The sequence below is a fragment of the Coregonus lavaretus genome, assembly GCF_964263955.1.
Source record: "Coregonus lavaretus genome assembly, contig: HAP1_SCAFFOLD_1904, whole genome shotgun sequence".
In the NCBI taxonomy this organism is placed as follows: Eukaryota; Metazoa; Chordata; class Actinopteri; order Salmoniformes; family Salmonidae; genus Coregonus; species Coregonus lavaretus.
The window spans coordinates 57,020-80,666 of record NW_028163281.1 but is presented as its reverse complement, the minus strand read 5'-3'; the positions used below and the strand labels follow the sequence as shown (position 1 = coordinate 80,666).

General features: G+C 44.6%; 1 protein-coding gene across 2 annotated transcripts; it reads right to left on the bottom strand.

The window, feature by feature from the left end:
* LOC311118330 (bleomycin hydrolase-like) lies at positions 1 to 23,184 on the bottom strand. Of its 2 annotated transcripts, none has more exons than XM_084193143.1 (12): positions 23,056 to 23,184; positions 17,517 to 17,714; positions 16,254 to 16,363; positions 15,709 to 15,850; positions 14,953 to 15,041; positions 14,566 to 14,658; positions 5,373 to 5,528; positions 4,865 to 5,023; positions 4,659 to 4,726; positions 4,410 to 4,527; positions 3,991 to 4,063; positions 1 to 312 (listed from the first exon to the last, which is right to left on the bottom strand). In XM_084193143.1, the coding sequence occupies exons 1-12, from the start codon at positions 23,063 to 23,065 to the stop codon at positions 161 to 163; spliced, it is 1,368 nt and encodes a 455-aa protein (XP_084049269.1). In that variant the 5' UTR covers positions 23,066 to 23,184; the 3' UTR covers positions 1 to 160. The 2 variants fall into 2 exon arrangements, with proteins under 2 accessions (XP_084049269.1, XP_084049270.1); XM_084193144.1 differs by having other exon boundaries at positions 3,991 to 4,060; positions 23,056 to 23,170.
* Positions 23,185 to 23,647: the final 463 nt, after the last annotated feature.

The following is a 23,647-nucleotide window of genomic DNA, read 5'->3' as shown; positions in this document are numbered from 1 at the left end:
TTTTTCCAGTAAAAAAACGAACTTTTATTATTTGTCTAGAGAACAGGCTGTGGTGGGTGGAAGTCTATGGAGGGGTAAAACCAGAGAGATGGGGCAGAGTCAAACAGACCAAGGCTGAGACCGGTTGGGTGGGATGGGGTGGCACCCTCTGATTCCATAGTTACAAGGCCAAGGCTCCCATTGGGTCCCAGGCAGGAAGGACGATGGGCTCCTTCTGCATTACTTCCAGCACCTCGGGGGCCAGGTACTTCTTGTCCACGACCACCTCGTACACGTATTCAGAGAACCATTCGTCGGTCATGATTAGGTAACCTGCACACACACATGGAGATACATTTGGTTAATTCATACAGTTAAAGGTTAAAAAAGACCTGATGAAGGTGTATTGAGATTGTTGGTATAAGATCCACTCAATCTGTAGAGCGTCAAGATCACCTATGCACTGCTGGAGTTCCTTTTCATGAATCATTAGTCTTGAATAACATCCATCTCTAAGACCAGTCAGTCTGAAATTCATTAGCTAACAGCAGTACCAGTGACTCACTCTGTACTTCAGTGGACTGCCCTATACTGAAAGCAATGAGTGTGAGTGTTCTAAAGTGAGAGACCTGATAAGAGGGGCGTCCGTCAGCACCCCTGGTCTCAGACCTATTGTTCCACAGGGAGAGGAGGGAAGGACGGACCTCCACCCGGTTTGTCTCTGTCGCACACAACACCTGGGTTCAAATACTATTTCAAATCTTTCGAATGCACGGCTAGGACTGTTTTGCTTTAGCCTGCATGGAGTGCCAGGTGGGCTGGGTTTGCACTTCTGGGACTTTTCTATTGGTTCCATTGCACCAGGCAAGCCAAGCTTAAGTATTTGAAATGATGTCAAATAGTATTTGAACCCAGGTCTGTCCCACACTTCCTGTTCTGACCTCGCACACCCCAGCCCGATAAATCTCCAGATTGCAAGGGAGGGACTGACCGACACACAGAATTTGATTCATTAACACAGCATTAGACTCTTATCTCCCTCACTAACTTTAAGCATCAGTTGTCAGAGCAGCTTACCGATCACTGCACCTGTACACAGCCCATCTGTAATTAGCCCACCCAACTACCTCATCCCCATATTGTTATTTATTTTGCTCATTTGCACCCCAGTATCTCTATTTGCACATCATCTTCTGCACATCTATCACTCCAGTGTTAATACTAAATTGTAATTATTTTGCACTATGGCCTATTTATTGCCTTACCTCCATAACTTACTACATTTGCACACACTGTATATAGATTTTCTATTGTGTTATTGACTGTACGTTTTGTTTATCCCATATGTAACTCTGTGTTGTTGTTGTTTTTATCACACTGCTTTGTTTTATCTTGGCCGGGTCGCAGTTGTAAATGACAACTTGTTCTCAACTGGCTTACCTGGTTAAATAAAGGTGAAATAAAATTAATTTAAAAAAATTAGGCCACTTTATCCTCCCCCCAAAAACAGATTAAAGAATGTCTCGAATGCCACTTCCTCCTGCTCTAATACATTTTCATAACAAGCCCAGAAACACAACCTTCAGTGTACATGATCCCACTCACAGACCTTGGCCCTGAGAACACGTACAGACACACAGGCCACGGACAGAGAGGACGTCAAATCATAAAGAATAGTATATAAACACTTGATATGAAGAGATTAGGCTGACGAGAGCAGGATGCGTAATGACATTAGGGGCATTCCTCATACATTGTTCTAATTTATCTACAAGAGCAATAGGCCCGTCTGAACAAACTGACAACCCAGACTACAGACAGGAACAGAACAGCTCCAATCTGTCCACGTCGCGATAGGAGGAGACTTGGGATTTGAGCAGGCACGGGTGGGTTCATTTGGCCACGCAGAAAACATTTTCCAACGAATTTTTAAGTCCAGGTAGTCCATTCCTGTTTCAGACTGTTTTCTTCCGTTTGGTGCCTAATGAACACAACCCTGTGGTTATGCAGGGTTGTGTAACGGTCAGAGCTGGGGACCAGACCAGATTATATGACCGCTGTTTGATTTTCTTCTCATCTCTGGACCCGGGCAGTGTGTTCAGAGCGGTCCCCCGCTGAAAAGTTCAGTTATCGATGACGTCACGGGGACCTCGGAAAACGTGCCTGAGCTCAAAACAATACCCCCGGTTCTGTGTGTTATTCATTCTGTGTTCATTCTGCGTGTTCTTCCTTTCCAGTTTCCAGGAAAGATGTGTGCGTGTCGGGTGGCGGTTTCGTATAGCGTCATTATTTGTCTTAACGGGACTGCAGATGTGTCCTACGCCGTCTTACAGGGAGAGCTGTGGATGGAGTTTATTCAGATGAACTGTTCTGCTTTAGATAGAATAGTACAGCTGAAATGTCCTGAGCAACACAGGTCACAGACTGCTAAAGAGAGCACTGTCTGCACCACATACTGTTTCCATCATCTCCTTAGTTCGCGAAAACGAGACAATTATTTTCAAAACCACCATCCTCTATGGATCACCATCCTACATGTAATAGCAGATTGTAATAGCAGATATAAGAGTGTGTCCATAGTCTGCCCGGTAACGTGATACGTTAACAAGGGAATTGCAATAGCCAGTACAAATATTGTTTCTCACTATACCGAAGTAGTTGTAAAAGGGGTCGTGTAGAATCCGAGAGGTGCGTTGAGAAGGGCACCTCTAGCCTATAAACAGTCTGTCACAATGAAATATCACGTCAGATTGGCCCACATTTCCCATATTTGTATAATAAAATTGGGTAAAAGTACAAATAGTGCACTCTGAGGCCATAATAATCCATCTTGAGAAAAGCTCTGGCATTTGAAAGGTTTGAGCAGTTTGAACCAGGCACCACGGTGTTAACCTAATTAGGTGGGATCCCCTTGGGGGAAACAAAATATTACAGGAAATTGGAGAGATGTTAACCCTCGAAAATGTTCTCCATCCATCGTGGCGTTGACAAGTCCTCCCTCCCTGTCACCGCCTCCAGCTGTCCAACAAACAGTGCTCACCGCCACAACCGCCGCCGTCCTCCACACCGTTTGTTTTCAATAACTTTATTAATACATACGAGGGAAAAGAGAGCGGATTTGAAGGCTTTCTCCTATCTGCATAGATGTTTATGGAATGGAATATGAGTGAAATACAGTTGATTTGAGGAAGCTTTGGTGGTAGGTTTTTTTTTTATATTCTCAATATGCAGATGATATGAAGTCATTGACCAGAAAGTGGGACTATTCCCAAATAATTTGCACTGGAATGTAGAGCACAGGGTGCGTAGGGATGGAGAGAGAAGAGAGAGGGGGGAAAGAGTGAGAGAGAGACAGAGGGGGGAGAGAGAAAGAGAGAGGTGGGAATGGTGGATAATTACATCTCTTGATTTAAAAGCCATACAGTCCCAACAGAGATGGGTTCAGTATTTGTTTCCTTTCAAACGTTTTAGCGGCGCTTGATGGAAGAAAAATACTATTTGAACCCAGGCCTGTAGTCTGACAGTGCCTGAGTCTGACACAGAGGAAGTCTGGAGGCGGAAACAAAATGGCGTACTGTTGTGTTGTGAGAGGGACAAAGGGCAGTTGTCAGAGATGGGGAAACAGCCCTGTTATTGTGCTTTCTCTCCCTCCAGGGTTCATAGCCTTAACAAACAAAGCTACGGTAGGGGGCCAGACATGAGAGAATGCTGCAAAACTAACCCCAAACCAAAACCAACCCTCCACACCAGAAGTCAATTCTGATTTCATAACAAATTATTTTAGCTAATCCTACTTTAAATTCAATCGACCCGACAGGAAATCCAACTGTCCCTATGATTGTACACTGAGCCCTGTGGTGTGAGAGAGGGAAGAGAGAAGAGGAGGGGTCTGCGCTTCACATAGCTTGGCTCAGGCAGACCTAGAGTGGCTCTCATGTTGCGAGAGGCAGACAGCTTGGTGAGAACGGGCCCTCTCCTCATCCTCTGACCTCTGGCTGACTCAGCTCTCACCTTTATTCCCACGGTCGTCACCCCAGGAGTTCTCCACCCTCCACTTCTCATAACCTCCATCCTTTTCATCCTGCTAGAGAGAGAGAAGAGGGAGAGAGATAAAGAGAGAGACAGAGAACATGGTGGGAGTATATACAGCAATTATACAGTATGTTCATCAATAAGAGAGGAGTGCGTGATTCCCAGTGGGGTGCAGGTCAGAACTGGTAACTCCTATGTTGTGTAACTGTCCAGCTGTTTTGAGGGGAAGGAGGAGACAGCTGGGGTCACTTACAGGGGGGAAATTGACAGCCATTTTAAAACCTGCAGCCGATTTAAAAAACTGTAAACACACACTGGATGCCTTTGGTACAGAGTCACTGGGAAACACTCAAATGCGGTGCGTATGTACAGTGTGTGTGTGTACGTATGTGTGCTACCTTGTCGGTGACAGCAGTGAGGATCATGGCGTGGGTCATGAGGGAATCTCCGAAGATCAGTCTATCTGCCTTGGACAGGTTCTTTACTGACACCCCAAACACCAACTCATGGTTGAACCTGAGAGAGGGGGGGAACACAGGTAGGGACAGGATGAGATCTCTCTCTGTCTCTCACACACACAGATCTGACTGATAGTGAGTTATACATGTGATGTTGACGCATTTATGCCTCTCTCTCATAATACTCACACATTCATGTCATTGATGCCCAGTTTGCCATGGAAATGCTTGCCCACGTCACAACCGAACCACACAGCCTACGAGAGAGAGAGAGAAAGGGAGAGAAACATGTTATAGGTAGTCTCCCTGCATACTCACTCAGTTCTCAAACGTAGACATTGTCTAACTTCCCAGACACACTCATGCTCACACGCACACACCCCCACACACAGTACCTCTCCCTCTTTGATGGAGTCTGCGGCTGCCTTTTTGAGTAGTTGGATGGGCTGGTTGTTATACAGGGTGTTGTGTCCGCCCACCATGTTGCCCAGGAACTCAACGCTATACAACTTCTCGTAGGGGTTCTGAGGCCGTGGGTCATTCACCAGGCAGATCTGTGGTGGTAGGTGGGAGGGAGACCAGAGGTTAGACTCAGCTCATCAACAAACACAGGGAGAGAGGGTATTAATATAGAGAGGTTTTAATTCCTGACCCCAATCCTTGGTCTAATATGGACTAACTGGGCCCCGGTGCTTTTCCTGGGTCGCAAACTTCAGAAAACTTCCAACGTTTCCAGGATCTTTAGGAATGTTTCAGGAATTTTGCAACCCCAGGAAAAACTCATGGCCCTAATAATTATGACCTCTTGTAATAATGAATTATGATCAACACTGGTCTGCATGACACAAAGCCTATATTGACATTTCATTCAAATAAATAAATAAAGCTAGGTAAAAAGTTGACCTTGTCCTGGATGTTGTAGAGGGGCTTGACCAGCTCCTTGTAGAACTGCTGAGGGGACAGGGGGCCCATGCGGTGGAAGTTCTTGTCCTTGTCTCTGTACTCCCAACTAACGGAGTCAGGAGGGCTGCCCAGACACACACTGGCCACCCGGAAGACCTGTACACACGCGCATACACACGAAAAAACACGTATGTTAGTCATGCATTAACACTATAAGACACAGAGAAAGCACATTGATATCTATCACATAGTCTCTATGTAAAAGTGCCATTGTAAAACTCAAACTCTCGACCAAAAAGAGCTTAACAGTAGTGTGAGGAGGATATCCGCCCTGCCAAAGCCCAATCCCTCTTACTCTCTCAGCCTGGCTGTAGCGCTCTCTCTTCCTGTACTTCTGGGTTCTGACTGTTCCCCTGGTGTTCCTCTGGCCTCTACCAGTCTGTTTTGACAGGGTTCTCAGAATAAGCCTTCCTTAAACTGATACCGCGATCTCAGGAATTTCCTTCTAAAAATACATACAGTGTATCCCAGTCCTATCAAAGCATATTATTTAAGCGGGTGTTTTGGTGGTTTGAGAACACCCTGCATTGTCGGTCTTTGATAACCCTGCGTCGGGGGGGTCAATCACAAACAGGCTTAAAATGTGTGCACCAACTCCCAAACTGGCACGTACCCGTAGGTAGTCTGACCGCTAGTATGCGAGCACACATACGCAATACACACAGACACGTCTATATTTACGAGGACTTCCCATTGACTCCAACTATTTTCATTTACTTTCGGCAAAAAGTCCAGACAAATTAAACTCCTCATAGGGTGAAAATAGAGCTGGGGAATTATTTTTGGCCCCGGAGCTCTTCACCAAAGCAGAGACACTCAGGGGCCGTTGCTGCTGCACTTTCCACTGTGTCAACTACTTCAACTACTAATGGCATTCCTGTGTTCAGGTTGATAGTAGTCAACAATTCCCACATAGGCCCTTGTTGTAAATTAAGAATTTGAAATCTTACTGACTCAACTGGTTAAGTAAAAGGTTAAATAAATAGAACTATTTTCAAAAAGACAGCACACCCAGCCACATTCCCAGACCCTCACAGTAACCCTCACCTTTTCCCACACCCTGACAAGACAGCGCTTTGAAGACTCTGTTTTTTGTTTTCACGGTCCCTTTGCCCCACGGCGCAGACTAAATGCCAACGGTGCCCCTCCCTGCCCTGTATTTAACCAGCACGGGCCCCAGATGCCCCGAACACACAAACAGGCCCCTTTGCCCCCGTGCTCACGGCCCCTGTCCCACCTCACATCCCTCTCTCCTCCTTGGCCGTTTAAATAAACGCCTGTCCCGTCCAAACACAACAGAGCATCCATGTAGACCCGGTGAAACGAGGCTATGCTCTTCACAAAACAATGAGCCAGAGCTCCACTGACGTCAGCAGGCTGCAACAGCACAGCCCTCAGTGAGTCAATATTGAAACACCTGCCTCCAAAACAGACAGACAGAGGAAGATGAGCACGAGACACTGGGTGGGCTGGGCACGTCTCCATTAGAGTCATGTATATAGCACTACCGCCAAGATACTTGGTACTGTCTCTTCTGTCCTGTACCTGCTAAAATGTTGATTATGAGTAGCCTTGTTCCATTGTATTCCTTCACTATGTTTACCCACAGTTAATTTCTCAGCACTAGTACAGTCCTCCTCAGTACTAGGCTACCTAATCTCTTACAGATATCCAACCAATCCTGTTGGCGCTCTCCCTTCCTCCCTCCCTCTCAGGACACAGACAGCCATCCATCAGCGTGGACAAGCAGGCTGACAGGACCATGTGTGGAGAGCAGGCGGGCCACCCTCCATCCCTCCCTGCCTGCCTGCCACCCTTCCCTGGCCCTTCGACTGAGGACAGACATACTGGGTTGAGAATGGAGGGGGAGAGGGGCGATTTACGACTGCTGGACCATGCTGGACACCGTGTTTGACCAGTGTCTTTAGAGACTGCTTGCTTTCTTTTTAATGTCTGTGTCACTGTCTGTATATCTTCTGACATACACTGCATAGCTCCTCTCCCTCCCTCCCCCTCCAAAACACTGCTTCAGGGGATGGGTGGAGCTGGTGAAAGAACGCAAAACGCAACAGCAAGAAACCCACGGCTGCCGTCTGTCGGAGGCTGGCTGCTGTGGGTTTGTAAGGTTTTTGTGTGGTTTCTGAGCTCAGACAGGTATCTTCAAGGCCACCCGGCTCCTGATTTTCTGCTCGGCCAGGTTTGAATTAGGGCCTTATCTGAGATGGCGGCTGGGAACCCCTGTTATTGACAGGAAGCAAAAGTGACCCGTGTTTGTAGGGGGAAATTGCACCGCCTGCACCAGAGGACAGTCCTACAATAGCCTTGGATAAACATTAAACACATGTTGTAATAAGAAAGTGTCCATCTTCATAAAGACCGACCCAGACGGTAACATGGGACTGATTAACAGTAGTCTAAGACCTGGCTCTTGTCTTCAAAGGTTTTGCAACGGAAAGCGAAAAGGAGTGTTTCTTAGTTTAAGGTACACGATAATCCCTTCCTGCCCATTTTCTTCCGTTTGGTGCCTAATGAACACGGCCCTGTACTAAAAATCGACAGAAAAGCCCCGCAACCCCATTTCATTTGAACAGTCTCAGTATGGATAGATTAAGGAAGCGCCTCTCGATCCACAGCTAGCCACCCCAGCCTCCTGTGGGACAACGCAGACCATATTCCTGTGTCACGTGACACGGATGAAGCGCAGGTGTGGGTAACAAGGCCTGTAATTGGCCGTGGCACCCGGAGAGGCTGCGTGTCTCAGCGGATCATGCTAGCCTTTGAGTGTACCTACGTAGCATGTGTTTGCATGCTTGGCAGTAAACACTGGAGAACCTACAGCACGACAGCCAGTTAGCATCAATGCTACAGCAACACACACGCTCCATCCTTTCCTCCTCGGCTCACGCATGCCTGTTTGTTTGTTGATTTACCTCCCGTTGCCCAAACAGAGGGAAATCACCTCTTGTTAGGAGAGAAATAAACAAATGAACACGACAACAGCACGCCACACTATAATACCTTCTGCTGGTAACTGTGAAGGGTGGACCCTGCCACGGCCCGTATTCACACAAAGCGTCTCAGAGTTGGAGTGCTGATCTAGGATCAGTTTTTCTTTTGAATCACAACAAATAAAAAGGGGTGACCTGATTCTAGAGATCAGCACTCCAACTCCAAAATGCTGCTTTCGAGTCAAAGGCCTGGGACACAGAGTTGAAAATGTAGCCTAGATGAAACTGTAAGCAGATGACCCGTACGAGAGAGCAGCTGGGGTAGAAAAAATTGACTGGGGTTGATTGAGACTTTCTGGCTTTGTAAACAGACAACACATGGGGTCATTACAGATTGTAACAATGTTGTTAGATTAAGAAATATGAGCTTATGAAGTGTGGCAGGCAGCTTTTCAGTGCTGGCAAACAAGCCCACACAATAACACAAACCCACCCACAGCGACCTGCTGCTACAGCCTGCGCTGGGCCAACACACTGTCTGCGTCCCAAACGGCACCCTGTTCCCTTTATAGTGCACTACGTTTGATCAGAGACCCCAATTGGGCCTTGTCAAAAGTAGTGGACTACATAGGGAAAATAGTCCATTGAGACGTAGCCACTATATAGGGAATAGAGTCCATTGAGACGTAGCCACTATATAGGGAATAGAGTCCATTGAGACTTAGCCACTATATAGGGAATAGAGTCCATTGAGACGTAGCCACTATATAGGGAATAGAGTCCATTGAGACAGCCACTATATAAGGAATAGAGTCCATTGAGACGTAGCCACTATATAGGGAATAGAGTCCATTGAGACGTAGCCACTATATAGGGAATAGAGTCCATTGAGACGTAGCCACTATATAGGGAATAGAGTCCATTGAGACGTAGCCACTATATAGGGAATAGAGTCCATTGAGACTTAGCCACTATATAGGGAATAGAGTCCATTGAGACGTAGCCACTATATAGGGAATAGAGTCCATTGAGACGTAGCCACTATATAGGGAATAGAGTCCATTGAGACGTAGCCACTATATAAGGAATAGAGTCCATTGAGACGTAGCCACTATATAGGGAATATAGTCCATTGAGACGTAGCCACTATATAGGGAATAGAGTCCATTGAGACGTAGCCACTATATAGGGAATAGAGTCCATTGAGACTTAGCCACTATATAGGGAATAGAGTCCATTGAGACGTACATTTACATTTTAGTCATTTAGCAGGCGCTCTTATCCAGAGCGACTTACAGTTAGTGAGTGCATACATGTGTTATTTTTTTTTTATATATTTTTTTCTCTTCATACGGGCGAACCCACATCCCTGCCGGCCAAACCCTCCCCTACCTTGGACGACGCTGGACCAATTGTGCGCCGCCCATGGGTCTCCCGGTCGCGGCCGGCTGCGACAGAGCCTGGACTCAAAGGATCTCTAGTGGCACAGCTAACACTGCGATACAGTGTCTTAGACCACTGCGCCACTCCGGAGTTGTAGCCACTATATAGGGAATAGAGTCCATTGAGACGTAGCCACTATATAGGGAATAGAGTCCATTGAGACGTAGCCACTATATAGGGAATAGAGTCCATTGAGACTTAGTCACTATATAGGGAATAGAGTCCATTGAGACGTAGCCACTATATAGGGAATAGAGTCCATTGAGACGTAGCCACTATATAGGGAATAGAGTCCATTGAGACGTAGCCACTATATAGGGAATAGAGTCCATTGAGACGTAGCCACTATATAGGGAATAGAGTCCATTGAGACTTAGCCACTATATAGGGAATAGAGTCCATTGAGACGTAGCCACTATATAAGGAATAGAGTCCATTGAGACTTGGCCACTATATAGGGAATAGAGTCCATTGAGACGTACATTTACATTTTAGTCATTTAGCAGACACTCTTATCCAGAGCGACTTACAGTTAGTGAGTGCATACATGTGTTATTTTTTTTTTTATATATTTTTTTCTTCATACGGGCGAACCCACATCTCTGCCGGCCAAACCCTCCCCTACCTTGGACGACGCTGGACCAATTGTGCGCCGCCCATGGGTCTCCCGGTCGCGGCCGGCTGCGACAGAGCCTGGACTCGAACCAGGATCTCTAGTGGCACAGCTAACACTGCGATACAGTGTCTTAGACCACTGCGCCACTCCGGAGTTGTAGCCACTATATAGGGAATAGAGTCCATTGAGACGTAGCCACTACATAGGGAATATAGTCCATTGAGACAGCCACTACATAGGGAATAGAGTCCATTGAGACGTAGCCACTATATAGGGAATAGAGTCCATTGAGACAGCCACTATATAGGGAATAGAGTCCATTGAGACGTAGCCACTATATAGGGAATATAGTCCATTGAGACAGCCACTACATAGGGAATAGAGTCCATTGAGACTTAGCCACTACATAGGGAATAGAGTCCATTGAGACAGCCACTACATAGGGAAGAGTCCATTGAGACGTAGCCACTATATAGGGAATAGAGTTCATTGAGACTTAGTCACTATATAGGGAATAGAGTCCATTGAGACGTAGCCACTATATAGGGAATAGAGTCCATTGAGACGTAGCCACTATATAGGGAATAGAGTCCATTGAGACGTAGCCACTATATAGGGAATAGAGTCCATTGAGACGTAGCCACTATATAGGGAATAGAGTCCATTGAGACGTAGCCACTATATAGGGAATAGAGTCCATTGAGACGTAGCCACTATATAGGGAATAGAGTCCATTGAGACGTAGCCACTATATAGGGAATAGAGTCCATTGAGACGTAGCCACTATATAGGGAATAGAGTCCATTGAGACGTAGCCACTATATAGGGAATAGAGTCCATTGAGACGTAGCCACTATATAGGGAATAGAGTCCATTGAGACGTAGCCACTATATAGGGAATAGAGTCCATTGAGACAGCCACTATATAGGGAATAGAGTCCATTGAGACGTAGCCACTATATAGGGAATAGAGTCCATTGAGACGTAGCCACTATATAGGGAATAGAGTCCATTGAGACTTAGCCACTATATAGGGAATAGAGTCCATTTAGACTTAGCCACTCTAAACGTACACATAGCATGTCTGTCAACTCACTGTTCAATCAATTACTCTTTACGATCTACAAACACAGCACTTATATTGGACACAGTCATACGTGCCTGAAGGAGAATTTCTACTCAGAATGTCCGGCGCCCAAATGGGCACGTTTTATACATTAGAAGCAGCAAAGGACTGTTTATGATTCATTCTGCATGACGCAATGCAACATGTACCGGACAGAATGAGTGCCGCAGAGAGGATGTGAGGAACGTGTGTGTGTGTGCGCGCGTGGTCGCGTGCTAGCAGTCAGACTACCTACGTGTGAGGTGGTGTGTGTGCCTGTACATGTATCTGTGTGTGTGCTTGTAAACGTCTCCCTGTGTTTGTGCGCTCCTGCACGCCTGTTACAGTGTACATGTCTGTGTGTGCTTCTGCAGACACCAGGACATTAAAGGGAGACGCCAGGTCTTTGAAGCTGGTGTGTAGCATGGTGGTACGTGGTGCAGCCTGGTCTCTGGCTCTCAGGCTTGTTATGTGGAGTCTGGACGGGGAGAGAGTGATGCTCTCCATCCCCCCGTCACACAGGGAGTGTGCACAACGTCAGACCCTCCCCCCCTAAAGTAGGCCTGACATCCCCGTGCTTAATGAGGGCCGAGTCTGGGAGCTTTGATCAGCTATGACTCACACACACCAACTCTAAATGTAACCGGGGCGGCAGGTAGCTTAGTGGTTAAGAGCGTTGTGCCAGTAACCGAAAGGTCGCTGGTTCTAATCCCCGAGCCGACTAGGTGAAAAACCTGTCGATGTGCCCTTGAGCAAGGCACTTAACCCTAATTGCTCCTGTAAGTCGCTCTGGATAAGAGCGTCTGCTAAATGACCAATTTATTTATTATTATTTATTTATTATAACCAAAGACACACACCAACTCTAAATGTAAACACAGACACACACACACCAACTCTAAATGTAACGACACACACACACACACACAAACTCTAAATGTAAACACACACAAACTCTAAATGTAACCACAGACACACAAACACCACTTCTGAATATAAACACATGCCACTTCTAAGCATACATACAAACCCACACACACACACACACACACTACTTCTAAACATACGTAAAAACCCACACATTTGCAAGCACACACCAACACACACACAAACCCACAACCTCTCATACTTGATGTTTACATGGTTTACGTGTGCAGTCTGAACCCAGAACACTGCAAGGTGTCACTGGTCTATAGAAGAGAGGTAAGACACATGCAACACTCGGAGAAGGACTACAATACTCTATAATTGAACATGACATGTTTCAAATGACCTAGGATGCGTCCCAAATGGCACCCTATTCCCTATATAGTGCACTATAAAGGGAACAGTGTGCCATTTGGGACGCAACCCTACTGTGTCAACACATATTGAGTGACGAGCACACAGAGAAGTTAATTACTGAAAAAGGACCCGACTAACTGATCACATCTGACAGTGTATTCTAGCCTAATTAATTATGGCTAATTTGTTGGCTCGCTAGCTAGTAGCTAATCTAAATCACGGCACAACAGTGATGTTTCAAAGATGCCAAGCATAAATAGAAGCCCGGAAGCGCAGTCAGCGCACCCTTCTCCGTCCAGAGGCCCACGGGATGGGAGGAGAGGCACTGGTTACACCCCTCACCCTGCTGGTCCAACATCCCCCCATCTCTCTCTTCACACTCCCCCTGGCTGCCAGAGCTGTGTTACACAAAACAAACTACTACCAGGTGGACAAACAAACCCCTCTCTTGTTCATAGGAGAAGTGCAACGAGGGAGAACTGGAAGTGTTGCGCAATCAGAACGTACTGTAGCTAGCGTAGGGCATCCAGAGCAGCAAGGCTAGTAGTCTGTTTAAACAAGCAGTCGGGCATATACAGCAAAACCGCTCCACACAAAAGCTACATCCTTTATGTAATGTTCTCTCTCTGGCTGTGTGATATTGACTGACTGGCCTCACACACCTCCATTCTCCAAGGCTCCTCTGTCTTAAGTGGTACTGGGAATGTTGCAACATTATGACGTTTTTCTCTCACAGTGAAATTGCCTTACGCCATTCAATGTCAGGAGCGTTGCGATAAAGATCTTGTTTATGGAACATTCTGTCATCAGGTCTGTGAGGCGTGTGTGAGTGCGAGTGTGTGTGTGCATGTGGACACACACGCATGTGGACAGACACACACTCTCTTTGCTGCCAGAAGTATAGAATCACAAGCTGTCACCAGTGGATTATAAACAGTATGAACCATATATCACTACAGCCATTGTTGCTAAATGTGTAAGAGTTGGGTTACGCAATGTTATGTAGCGCTGGGAGGGGCTTGTGATTATGTCCTTATTCATTACTACCGATAAAGCACTTTAACAAAAGAAACATCGCTATTTGGGCATTTATAGCAGTTTCTTTTCTAAGCCCACTTATGTCAAACATCCTGATTTAAGGTAGAAACAAATTAGGGGGATTATTTAAGGGGGAATTTAGCTACAACAAATTCCAACAGCGGTGGTATCTAGCAATTAGGCCTAGATATCTATCTGAACAGAGGAGGGTGTCTATCCACTGTCTGACTGTTACGAGATTTGATAGAGGAATCAGTGGTGTGGTGAAAGTCAATACAATATCAAGTCAACAATATTAGATGGGGAAGTGTACTATTCACGCACACAACTTTGTAATCAACCTGTAGCCTTCTGTGTACTGCTACAACAGGCGACAGATAGATTTGAATTGAATGGCCAATATCAAATCTGAAAACAAATACTGCCTAATAATAACTGGAGCCGTAATCGTTATTGTCCTTGCCTACCCAAGACCTGCCGTGTTAAATACATACAGGCGTGCTACAGCATGTGTCCTATTCCTTCCCTGGATGGAGCAAAGATCTATGTGCTGTTATGCAGCCCCCTCCTCTGGACAAACTGATGCAGCGCTACAACATTATTGAAGTGCTGAGGAAAACGGTGTGTGTGTGTGGTGTGTGTATGTTGTGCGCTGTGTTTGGAGTGAGTCGTATGTGTCTTTCTCTAACATGCACTTACCTCCTCAATCATGGTGTCCATTGCGTCAGACAGCTCGGCTTTAGTGGATTCACTGGCCACCATGTTCCGCAGTCTTAGACAGTATTCTCTCAGCTGAAAGCCAGCGAACATTGACATGACATACTACACAGCTATCTTTATTACCTAATGACATTGTGGAGCATGTTGGGTTAGGGTTAGTTATCTGGGTCTTCTATAAGAAACGACACCAAAATAAAGGTGGCTTCTATGCTCTTTCCGTGGTGTTTCACTGCGCTAAGTAGAGTGTATATGCTTGTATTGCCTTGTCTTGGTATGAAACAGGAGGACTAGGTTTTGATATTGTATTTCTACACAAGACATAATTATGAATCAGAATGTTGTAAAGATGTAAGTGAATAAACCTACCTTGTGATTGAGGATGTCATTCATTCTCCGTGAGGCCTCGGAGCTGTGAGACTCTGGGAAGCATTTCTTTGGGATAACTCCGTACTTTTCTGATGACCGGGAAAGGTAATAAAATATATATGCCATTTAGCGGACGCTTTTCTCCAAAAGCGACTTACTGTCATGCATGCATACATTTTTCGTATGGTAGGCCCCAGCTGGAATCGAACCCACGACCCTGGTGTTGCAAGCGCCATGCTCTACCAACTGAGCCACAGAGGACCATAACTTTAAGGCTTTGCCGATTGGCTCTGGTCAAATGTAATGCACTATATAGGGAATAGGATGCTATTTGGGATGCAAACTTAATATAAACCACAAACCTGACTCATTAAAACAGTGAAAGGGTATGAGCAAGCACATTACGTAAAGTGACACATATACCATATAGTTACATAGAATGTCTAATTACAAGGAATTACACAGTAACTACAATAGTAACTCATTAGAAACAGAATCTAGACAGTTCTAGTATAATTTTGCTTATTTTCTGCAGTAAACCGCCACCGCCGAGTAGTTACAGTCCAGTTACTAAGGTAGTAACACGGTGCGTCCCTAAAGGGCACCCTATTCCCTACATATGACCCCTGGTCAAACGCAGTACATGTTAAAGGGAATAGGGTGCCCTTTGGGACGCAGCCATGACATAATGACATAGCATAATGCAAGCGTTGCAGCAACACTCCCCTGATCGGGTAATAACAGGTGTCAACTGACCAATGAGGTTGACCAGCATATCCCACTGGCCACCGTCGTTGGTGGGATTGGAGAGAAGGAACTGGACCAGTCTGCCGTCTACAGGCTCCTTCCTCTGGGCTGTCTCCACACAGGCCTGCAGGAAGTAGTAGCACCGCTCCACCTGAAGGGAGGGAGGGAGGGAGGGAAGGAGGGAGGGAGGGAGGGAGGGAGGGAGGGAGGGAGGGAGGGAGGGAGGGAGGGAGGGAGGGAGGGAGGGAGGGAGGGAGGGAAGGCAGAAAAGGGACATGATGGAGAGAGGAGACGAGAGAGAGAGATTTAGATAGAGAGAGAGAGAGAGAGTCACGGTGACGTCCAATCGGTACAACATTGTCCAGTGTACAGAGAGCCACACACAAAGGGGGTTTAAGGCAGACAATGAGTCTAATAGTACCAGAGATACACACTGCCAAACACACCAACACTGTTCACACCCCACCCCTGAAATGTAAACAAACACTTTGTATATACTAGCGTTGCTAAATATATAAATGAGATTTTAATAAGACAAACAAATGTGGTCTTACCTTGTCCCAGAAGAAGAGGTAGGACTGACTGAACTCAAACTCCTCGATATTGAACTTTTTCATGAAGGGAAGGCGCATGACGTTGAGGCACGAGAAGATCCAACATCTCCCTGAAACCCACAATCAGCGCAGACGAGTATGGAACTGTGCATATGGAGCAACTGTGTAGGCCTACGTGTTTCAATGGCTGCTTTCCAAATGGCACCCTATCGCCTATTCATAGACACAAAGTTAGGCCTCTGATTTTGTGTAATGACTGTAACATGTCATTACAGAAATCAGACAAAATGTTGCATCAAAAACGCAGCAATGAGAGCAGTGTGTTTGGGAATCCCAGCCTAAAACCCCAAACAGCAAGCAATGCAGAAGCACGGTGGCTAGGAAAAACTCCCTAGAAAGGCAGGAACCTTGGAAGAAACCTAGAGAGGAACCAGGCTCTGAGGGGTGGCCAGTCCTCTTCTGGCTGTGCCGGGTGGAGATTATAAAAGTACATGGCCATTTAAGGCCAGATTGTTCTTCAAGATGTTCAAACGTTCATAGTTGACTAGCAGGGTCAAACAATAATCAGTGGTTGTAGAGGGTGCAACAGGTCAGTACCTCAGGTCAGTTGGCTTTTCATAGCTGAGCATTCAGAGGTCGAGACAGCAGGTGCGGTAGAGAGGGAGAGTCGAAAACAGCAGGTCTGGGACAGTGGGTAGTGCACTATATAGGGTAGAGCACTATATTTCCCTATATAGTGCACCATTAAGACTAATGGGGATCCTAATCAATCAAATCAAAAAAAAGGTACTGCCGCCTATAAGGCTCTGGTCAAATGTAGTGCACCATGTAGGAAATAGGCTGCCATTTGGGAAGCAGCCACCACATCTCTGCATCAGGTACGTAGACCTATTTCGTTAATTTTAGTTTGGAAGCACCCTCTAACACTACTGTGCAGTCTTTGTACATGGCCAGGCCTCTGAATTAGCTGCAGATGCTGGGTGTCAAATATATTGGCACCCTTGAATAAAACACAATTTCTTCACAGAATAATTGTTGAAATTGAAAAACTTTGTGTTTAAACATGTATTTGTTTGATTTATAGCTGCACAGGACAAAAAAATATATTCTAAACTGAAATTGAGATTTTTCACTTCAAAGTCAAAAATGGCCTGGACTAAATTATCTGTAATTTAGGTGGCTACAGAACATTCTGCTCCATTGCACTCCATTGTAAAGTGCAAGGGTGCCAATACATTTGACCGTATCTGTAAGTAAGTGTACCTGAGTTTTTCTGGTTGGTGATAGGCTTGCCCTCTGTGGGTATGGAGTGCTGAAATATGTGCACGGTGTCCTGGACTGTCTGCCTATGCAGACACACCTCCAGCGGGTCGATGCACGTGGACACGTTCTGGGCCAGCAGGTACCTGGGCTCCGCCCGCAAACGCTTCACAAAGGAGGCAATCTTCTCCTGACTCAGACCTGAGTAGGACAAGAGAGAGGTCATGATTTTTAAGGAGACAGGGACAGGATTAGCCTGGTTACCAGTCTTTTTATGCTCTCTTGCCAACTTCGTAATGGAATTCTCATGCCAAACATTGTTCAGCGTGACAAGGAGTTGGCAAGAGCGCAGAAACAGATCTGGGACCAGGCTTAGACAGGGTGTATTAGGAATGGAAACAGTCTGGATGAAACAAAGTGGTGAAAAGCTGTAATATAAGGAGGATGTTATTTGTGTTTGACCTGGCAAAGTGGCAATGGGTTCCTAATTGCAGCGGGACAGGACTAATAAAGTTGTACTGTATTGAATTGTCAAGAAAGGGAGCATTCAAATAATGCCTTGCCCCGCCCTCGTCCACTCCACACCGGACGATGTGGTACAAAACAGCAGGACTTCAAGTTCGGTTTCAAATTCAAATATGTTCACATCCTATTTTGACAGAAATTATCAATTTTGCCTTCAGAAAGTATTGATACCCCTTGACTTATTCCACATTTTGATGTGTTACGGTCTGAATTCAAAACGGATTACATAAATGTTTTTCCTCACCCATCTACACACAATACCTCATAATGACGAAGTGAAAACATGTTTTAGACATTTTTGCAAATGTATTGAAAATTGAATAAGTACTCACACCCCTAAATCAATACTTTGTAGAAGCACCTTTGGCAGCAATTACAGCTGTGAGTATTTCTGGGTAAGTCTCTAAGAGCTTTCAAGAACTGGATTGTGCAACATTTACCCATTATTGTTTTCAAAATTCTTCAAGCTCTATAATATAATAAATAATAATATGCCATTTAGCAGACGCTTTTATCCAAAGCGACTTACAGTCATGCGTGCATACATTTTTGTGTATGGGTGGTCCCGGGGGTCGAACCCACTACCTTGGCGTTACAAGCGCCGTGCTCTACCAGCTGAGCTACAGAGGACCAAGCTCTGTCAAATTGGTTGTTGATCATTGCTAGACAATCGTCTTCAGGTCTTGTCATAGATTTTCAAGTAGATTTAAGTCAAAACTGTAACTCGGCCACTTGGAACATTCAATGTGTTCCAGGGCTGACCCCATTTAGTCGACTGGTCGATTGTTTGGTCGATAGGCTGTTGGTGGACCAAGATTTCTTTAGCCGAGCAGAAGCAAAAAAATATAATGTATCATGGTGTACAAGACACCTGTCTAATTGGCACATGTCTGAGTGGACTAATCCATTGTTGAGGCCATGGGAATGGCACAGTCTATCACTCTAAGACGTGCTACTGAAATTGTATATGGTTATATTACGTAAGAACAATGGTGCAACACTAATACATTTTTATTTTATTTTATAACAAATGTGCTTTGTCCCACGTTGGATAGCGGTCGCTGTCCGCGGTACTGAAACATCAGTGAGCTGTTGAATTGGCTCCTTTTCCTGGACCATGTTGCTATGTGCATAATAGCAAAGTTAACCAGCATATTGGTGTTGAGAACAATGCGGCGGAGGCAGCAGCGGAGTTAGGAGACGAGAAAACAGACCTTGCCTTAATTGTCTAAGAAAAGTGAGGAGAGAGGAAACTGACTTAATTAGGTCTATAATCAATAGACTAACTGTTAGATGTGCCTGGCTTTATAAATTAACCATACAGTGAGGGAAAAAAGTATTTGATCCCCTGCTGATTTTGTACGTTTGCCCACTGACAAAGAAATGATCAGTCTATAATTTTAATGGTAGGTTTATTTGAACAGTGAGAGACAGAATAACAACAACAAAAATCCAGAAAAACGCATGTCAAAAATGTTATAAATTGATTTGCATTTTAATATTACTTTTATTTGTCGGAGACAGCCCTACTGTGTTCTTGGTAAGCAACTCCAGTGTAGATTTGGCCTTGTGTTTTAGGTTATTGTCCTCCTGAAAGTTAAATGAATCTCCCAGTGTTTGGTGGAAAGCAGACTGAACCAGGTTTTCCTCTAGGATTTTGCCTGTGCTTAGCTCTATTCCTTTTATTTTTTATCCTGAAAATCTCCCTACTCCTTAACGATTACAAGCATACCCATAACATAATGCAGCCACTACCATGCTTGAAAATATGGAGAGTGGTACTGGATTTACCCCAAACAGAACATTCTGTATTCAGGACAAAAAGTGAATTGATTTGCCACATTTTTTGCAGTATTAAGTTAGTGCCTTGTTACAAACAGGATGCATGTTCTGGAATCTTTTTATTCTGTACAGGCTTCCTTTTTTCCACTCTGTCAATTAGGTTAGTATTGTGGAGTAACTACAATGTTGTTAATCCATCCTCAGTTTTCTCCTATCACAGCCATTAAACTCTGTAACTGTTTTAAAGTCACCATTGGCCTCATGGTGAAATCCCTGAGTGTTTCCTTCCTCTCTGGCAACTGAGTTAGTAAGGACGCCTGTCTCTTTGTAGTGACTGGGTGTATTGATACACCATCCAAAGTGTAATTACTAAGCTGTGTGCGGGCGCGCAGCTCCCCCGGGACTGCCTCGCAAAAAATATATCAGCCTGCACAGAGAAGCACGAGATTGAACTTCACTCAACTTTCTAGAGTTTTCCCCATTAGTTAACACTATCAAACATTTCCCTTTACCCGTTGGAATTGTGATCGAATCAATGCAATATTAGCCACTTTCAATGCAACATACCGAAACAAAACAAACTATGCAAGAGATTTTGTTGTAGGCAGAACGCATCTGAGTGGGATTCTATTGCATTGACAGGCACAACTCAGGACCGTACTCTACACAGACCGGTGCGCCATAACCAATTAGAGCTGCAGTAGGCCTATATGCAAATTAACCATTGCAATATATAGATCTGTGCCATTCACTTTGAACTGGACTGTGTTTACAGCATGAGCGGTCATGAGTAGATGCACTTGTTTTGAGATCAAAGTGAGAGCTACATGTATCCACGTGTGCACATTTGTTCATATCCTACGCTAGTTAGTGAGTTATTAGACCAGTTATAGATAATTCGTAGTCAGCAATGGGGGAGTGATTGCTCCTACAAGAGCACAAAACGTGTGCATTTCTAGCCAACTTTGTAAAGTGAGTCAAGAGCTTTTTTTTCCTCTTAAAGGGGCAGTGTTGTATTTTGAGACAGGCTTGAATAAGCTAAGTAGCCAATAGGCAGAGGGTAGTATAATTTGTCTGATTCTCTGTAATAAGTGGTTTCTTGCATCAAACAACAACATTTTCAGTCACCTACTTGTCTGAAGGACAACTGGATACACAGGTTAATGTCAATCCATGCATGTTTTTTTTCAAAAGTCTCAAGGAATGTAGGCCTACATTGAACACATCACATTAGCTGCTACTGTAGGCTGAATGATAGAACTGCTATTTCCATGTTAAAATGTTATAGGATGCATTTTCTCCATTGTTTTTGATGGTAGGTCACTCTGGTAGGCCCACATTTTGATCAAATAGCCACAGTTACCTACTTGACCACTGTTAAAACTAACTTAAAGTGGGTACAGCCTCAGTGTTCACAGTAAACACGTGCCGGAAGTTGCACAGAATTTTCACTATGTTCAAGTTTGCGCTCAACAGACCTGAAATTTGCTCAGTGCCTAAAAAATTTAGGGAACATTGGTGTAGGCCAGTGACAGAAATATATATATTTAATCCATTTTAAATTCAGGCTGTAACACAACAAAATGTGGAAAAAGTAAAGGGGTGTGAAAACTTTTTGAAGGCACTGTATTGTATATGCGAAACTAGAACTATCTGTAGTAGAAGTACACTGATAAAATAATACTGGTGTGTCATTCCATAAAATACTGCACAGCAATTAAACACTGAGAAGAACATTGCTTAATCATGCATACTGCCTGACTCAAGCCCTATTGGTTCTGGTCTGTTAGGTTATTTTCCATTGACAGAAAAGTTTAAATACATGGCCATTCCTGGGTGTATTCATTAGTCCACACCGTAGTAAAGCGTAGCAAACAGTTTGCAATGAAAATTAGCGTTCTTTATTGGACAAATTGAGGTAGGTCCCTCCCTGTTTCGGCTGTTTGCTTCATAGTGAATACATCCCAGATCTACAGGGATTGACAAACTCACATGCCTCAATACTCTTCACCACACTGTCAACTTGCTACAGTAAATGGATAATAGAGACCCTATTATGAAGATACTGATTTAATCAGTGTACATAACCAAGAGGGGTGTGTCGCCATACAAACGCAGGGATAGGCTGAGAGACCATTCTAATGCAGCCTCCACAGAATGGAAAAGCATGAATGGGAATGACTGTCAGTGTCACTTTAGTTTTGTCTGGAAAGGTGCCAAAATGGTGTCTAGAGTGACTTGCAACTTTACATATGAGTTGTTATATAGCTTTTATGACTGACTTAGCATCTTTCCTGGTCTTTGGGTGCAAGTCTTTCAGAGGTCAACAAGGTACCAAATCGCATCACACCATAAGATCAAAGTCTATCACTATAAACCTGTTGTCACATAGTGTCAAACATCCTTCCCTGTCTGGTAGCCTAATGTTTTATGGTGCCAGGGGAGGGCATATCCTGACAGCTTAGCTTAGTATTAGGTTGGTCGTGCACTGCCTGCTTGTTGACAAACACTGCTTCCCACTTTGTCTCACTTTATTCCCACATTATTAAAGTGGCGGCAGGTAGCCTAGCGATTAAGAGCTTAAGGTCGCTGGTTCGAATCCCGAGCGGGCAAGGTGGCAAAAGCTGCCGTTCTGCCCTTGAGCAAGGCAGTTAAGCCCCAACAACAACTGCTCCCCGGGCGCCGATGACCTGGACGTCGATTAAGGCAGCCTCCCGCACCTCTCTGATTCAGAGGGGTTGGGTTAAATCCACTTTCCCTTTATTGACTAGCACTGGCTAATGCTCACCTAAAAAGTTGGTTAGATAGCTAGCAAGTTGAGCTGCCTTCTATGTTAACTGACTGACTGGCTAACTAACACAGTTAGCTGCCAAGCCGATAGTTGACTAACGTTACATTGAGTTAGCAAACGTTAGCTAGCTAGTTAGTTACTAGAAACCATCAACTTTTCTGGCACTGACATCTGGGAAGCAAGCTAGCTAACATTTTCTGTCATCTCATTATCAAAGTGAAAATACACATAAGAAAGCTGGCTGGTTGGCTATGCTATGTTAGCTAAGCTATGTTACCTAACTTAGCTAACTGGCTAGCTAATGGTATATCTGAAAAGTGACATAAAGCTAGCCGGCTAACGTTAGCTCGCTTGCTAGCCATTAGCCAGGAACGCAAATTGAGTCCACATGCTGGCTATACAAGTGACAATGAATGAAATAAGACAAAGTAACACATGACATACCAGTCTCCATGTTTCCGAAGAGGGTTAGCAAGTGTTTCTAAATGTCTTTAAAAGTCACCGGCTCTTTGTTTATCTCATTCGCCGACAGTCAGTCAGTCCAATCAGAGTTCCGACCGGAAACAGGAAACATAATTGTTACAATGTAGCCCCGATCATCAGATTCATTATAGTTGAAGCTCTATACCAAGTTATTCAGTTGAAATGTGACAATCATTGTGGAATGTATATATACCGTTCTTATTATTACTTAATAACTAATTTTGTTGCTCTCATTTTACATTTTGAACTACCTTGCGGTTGGCCTGAATTGGTTCAAAATCTAGCCAAGGGTGGATAGAAACAACAAGGAGATTTACTATACAACATGGGCCATGCCATTACACAATCTTTCTTTGAAAGAGGATAAAATGAGATTCAATAAACAGACACAATCAAAAACATACACATTCAACACACTTTCTTCTTGGTTTCCATGAAAATGTATTCTTTAGTAAATGTAATGCTAAATGTTAACTATTATTTTCTATCTAAATAGTTAATAATTGTGCCCAGCCCACAGAGTTTGGGTTTCAGCCTGAGGAAGGATGTGATT

Excerpts from the sequence above, each read along its gene's own strand:
- LOC311118330 (XM_084193143.1), bottom strand. Across the intron at positions 5,024-5,372 it reads TCTACAACATCCAGGACAAG|ATCTGCCTGGTGAATGACCC; the intron begins GTCAACTTTTTA and ends CTACCACCACAG. Across the intron at positions 4,727-4,864 it reads ACTCCATCAAAGAGGGAGAG|GCTGTGTGGTTCGGTTGTGA; the intron begins GTACTGTGTGTG and ends TCTCTCTCGTAG.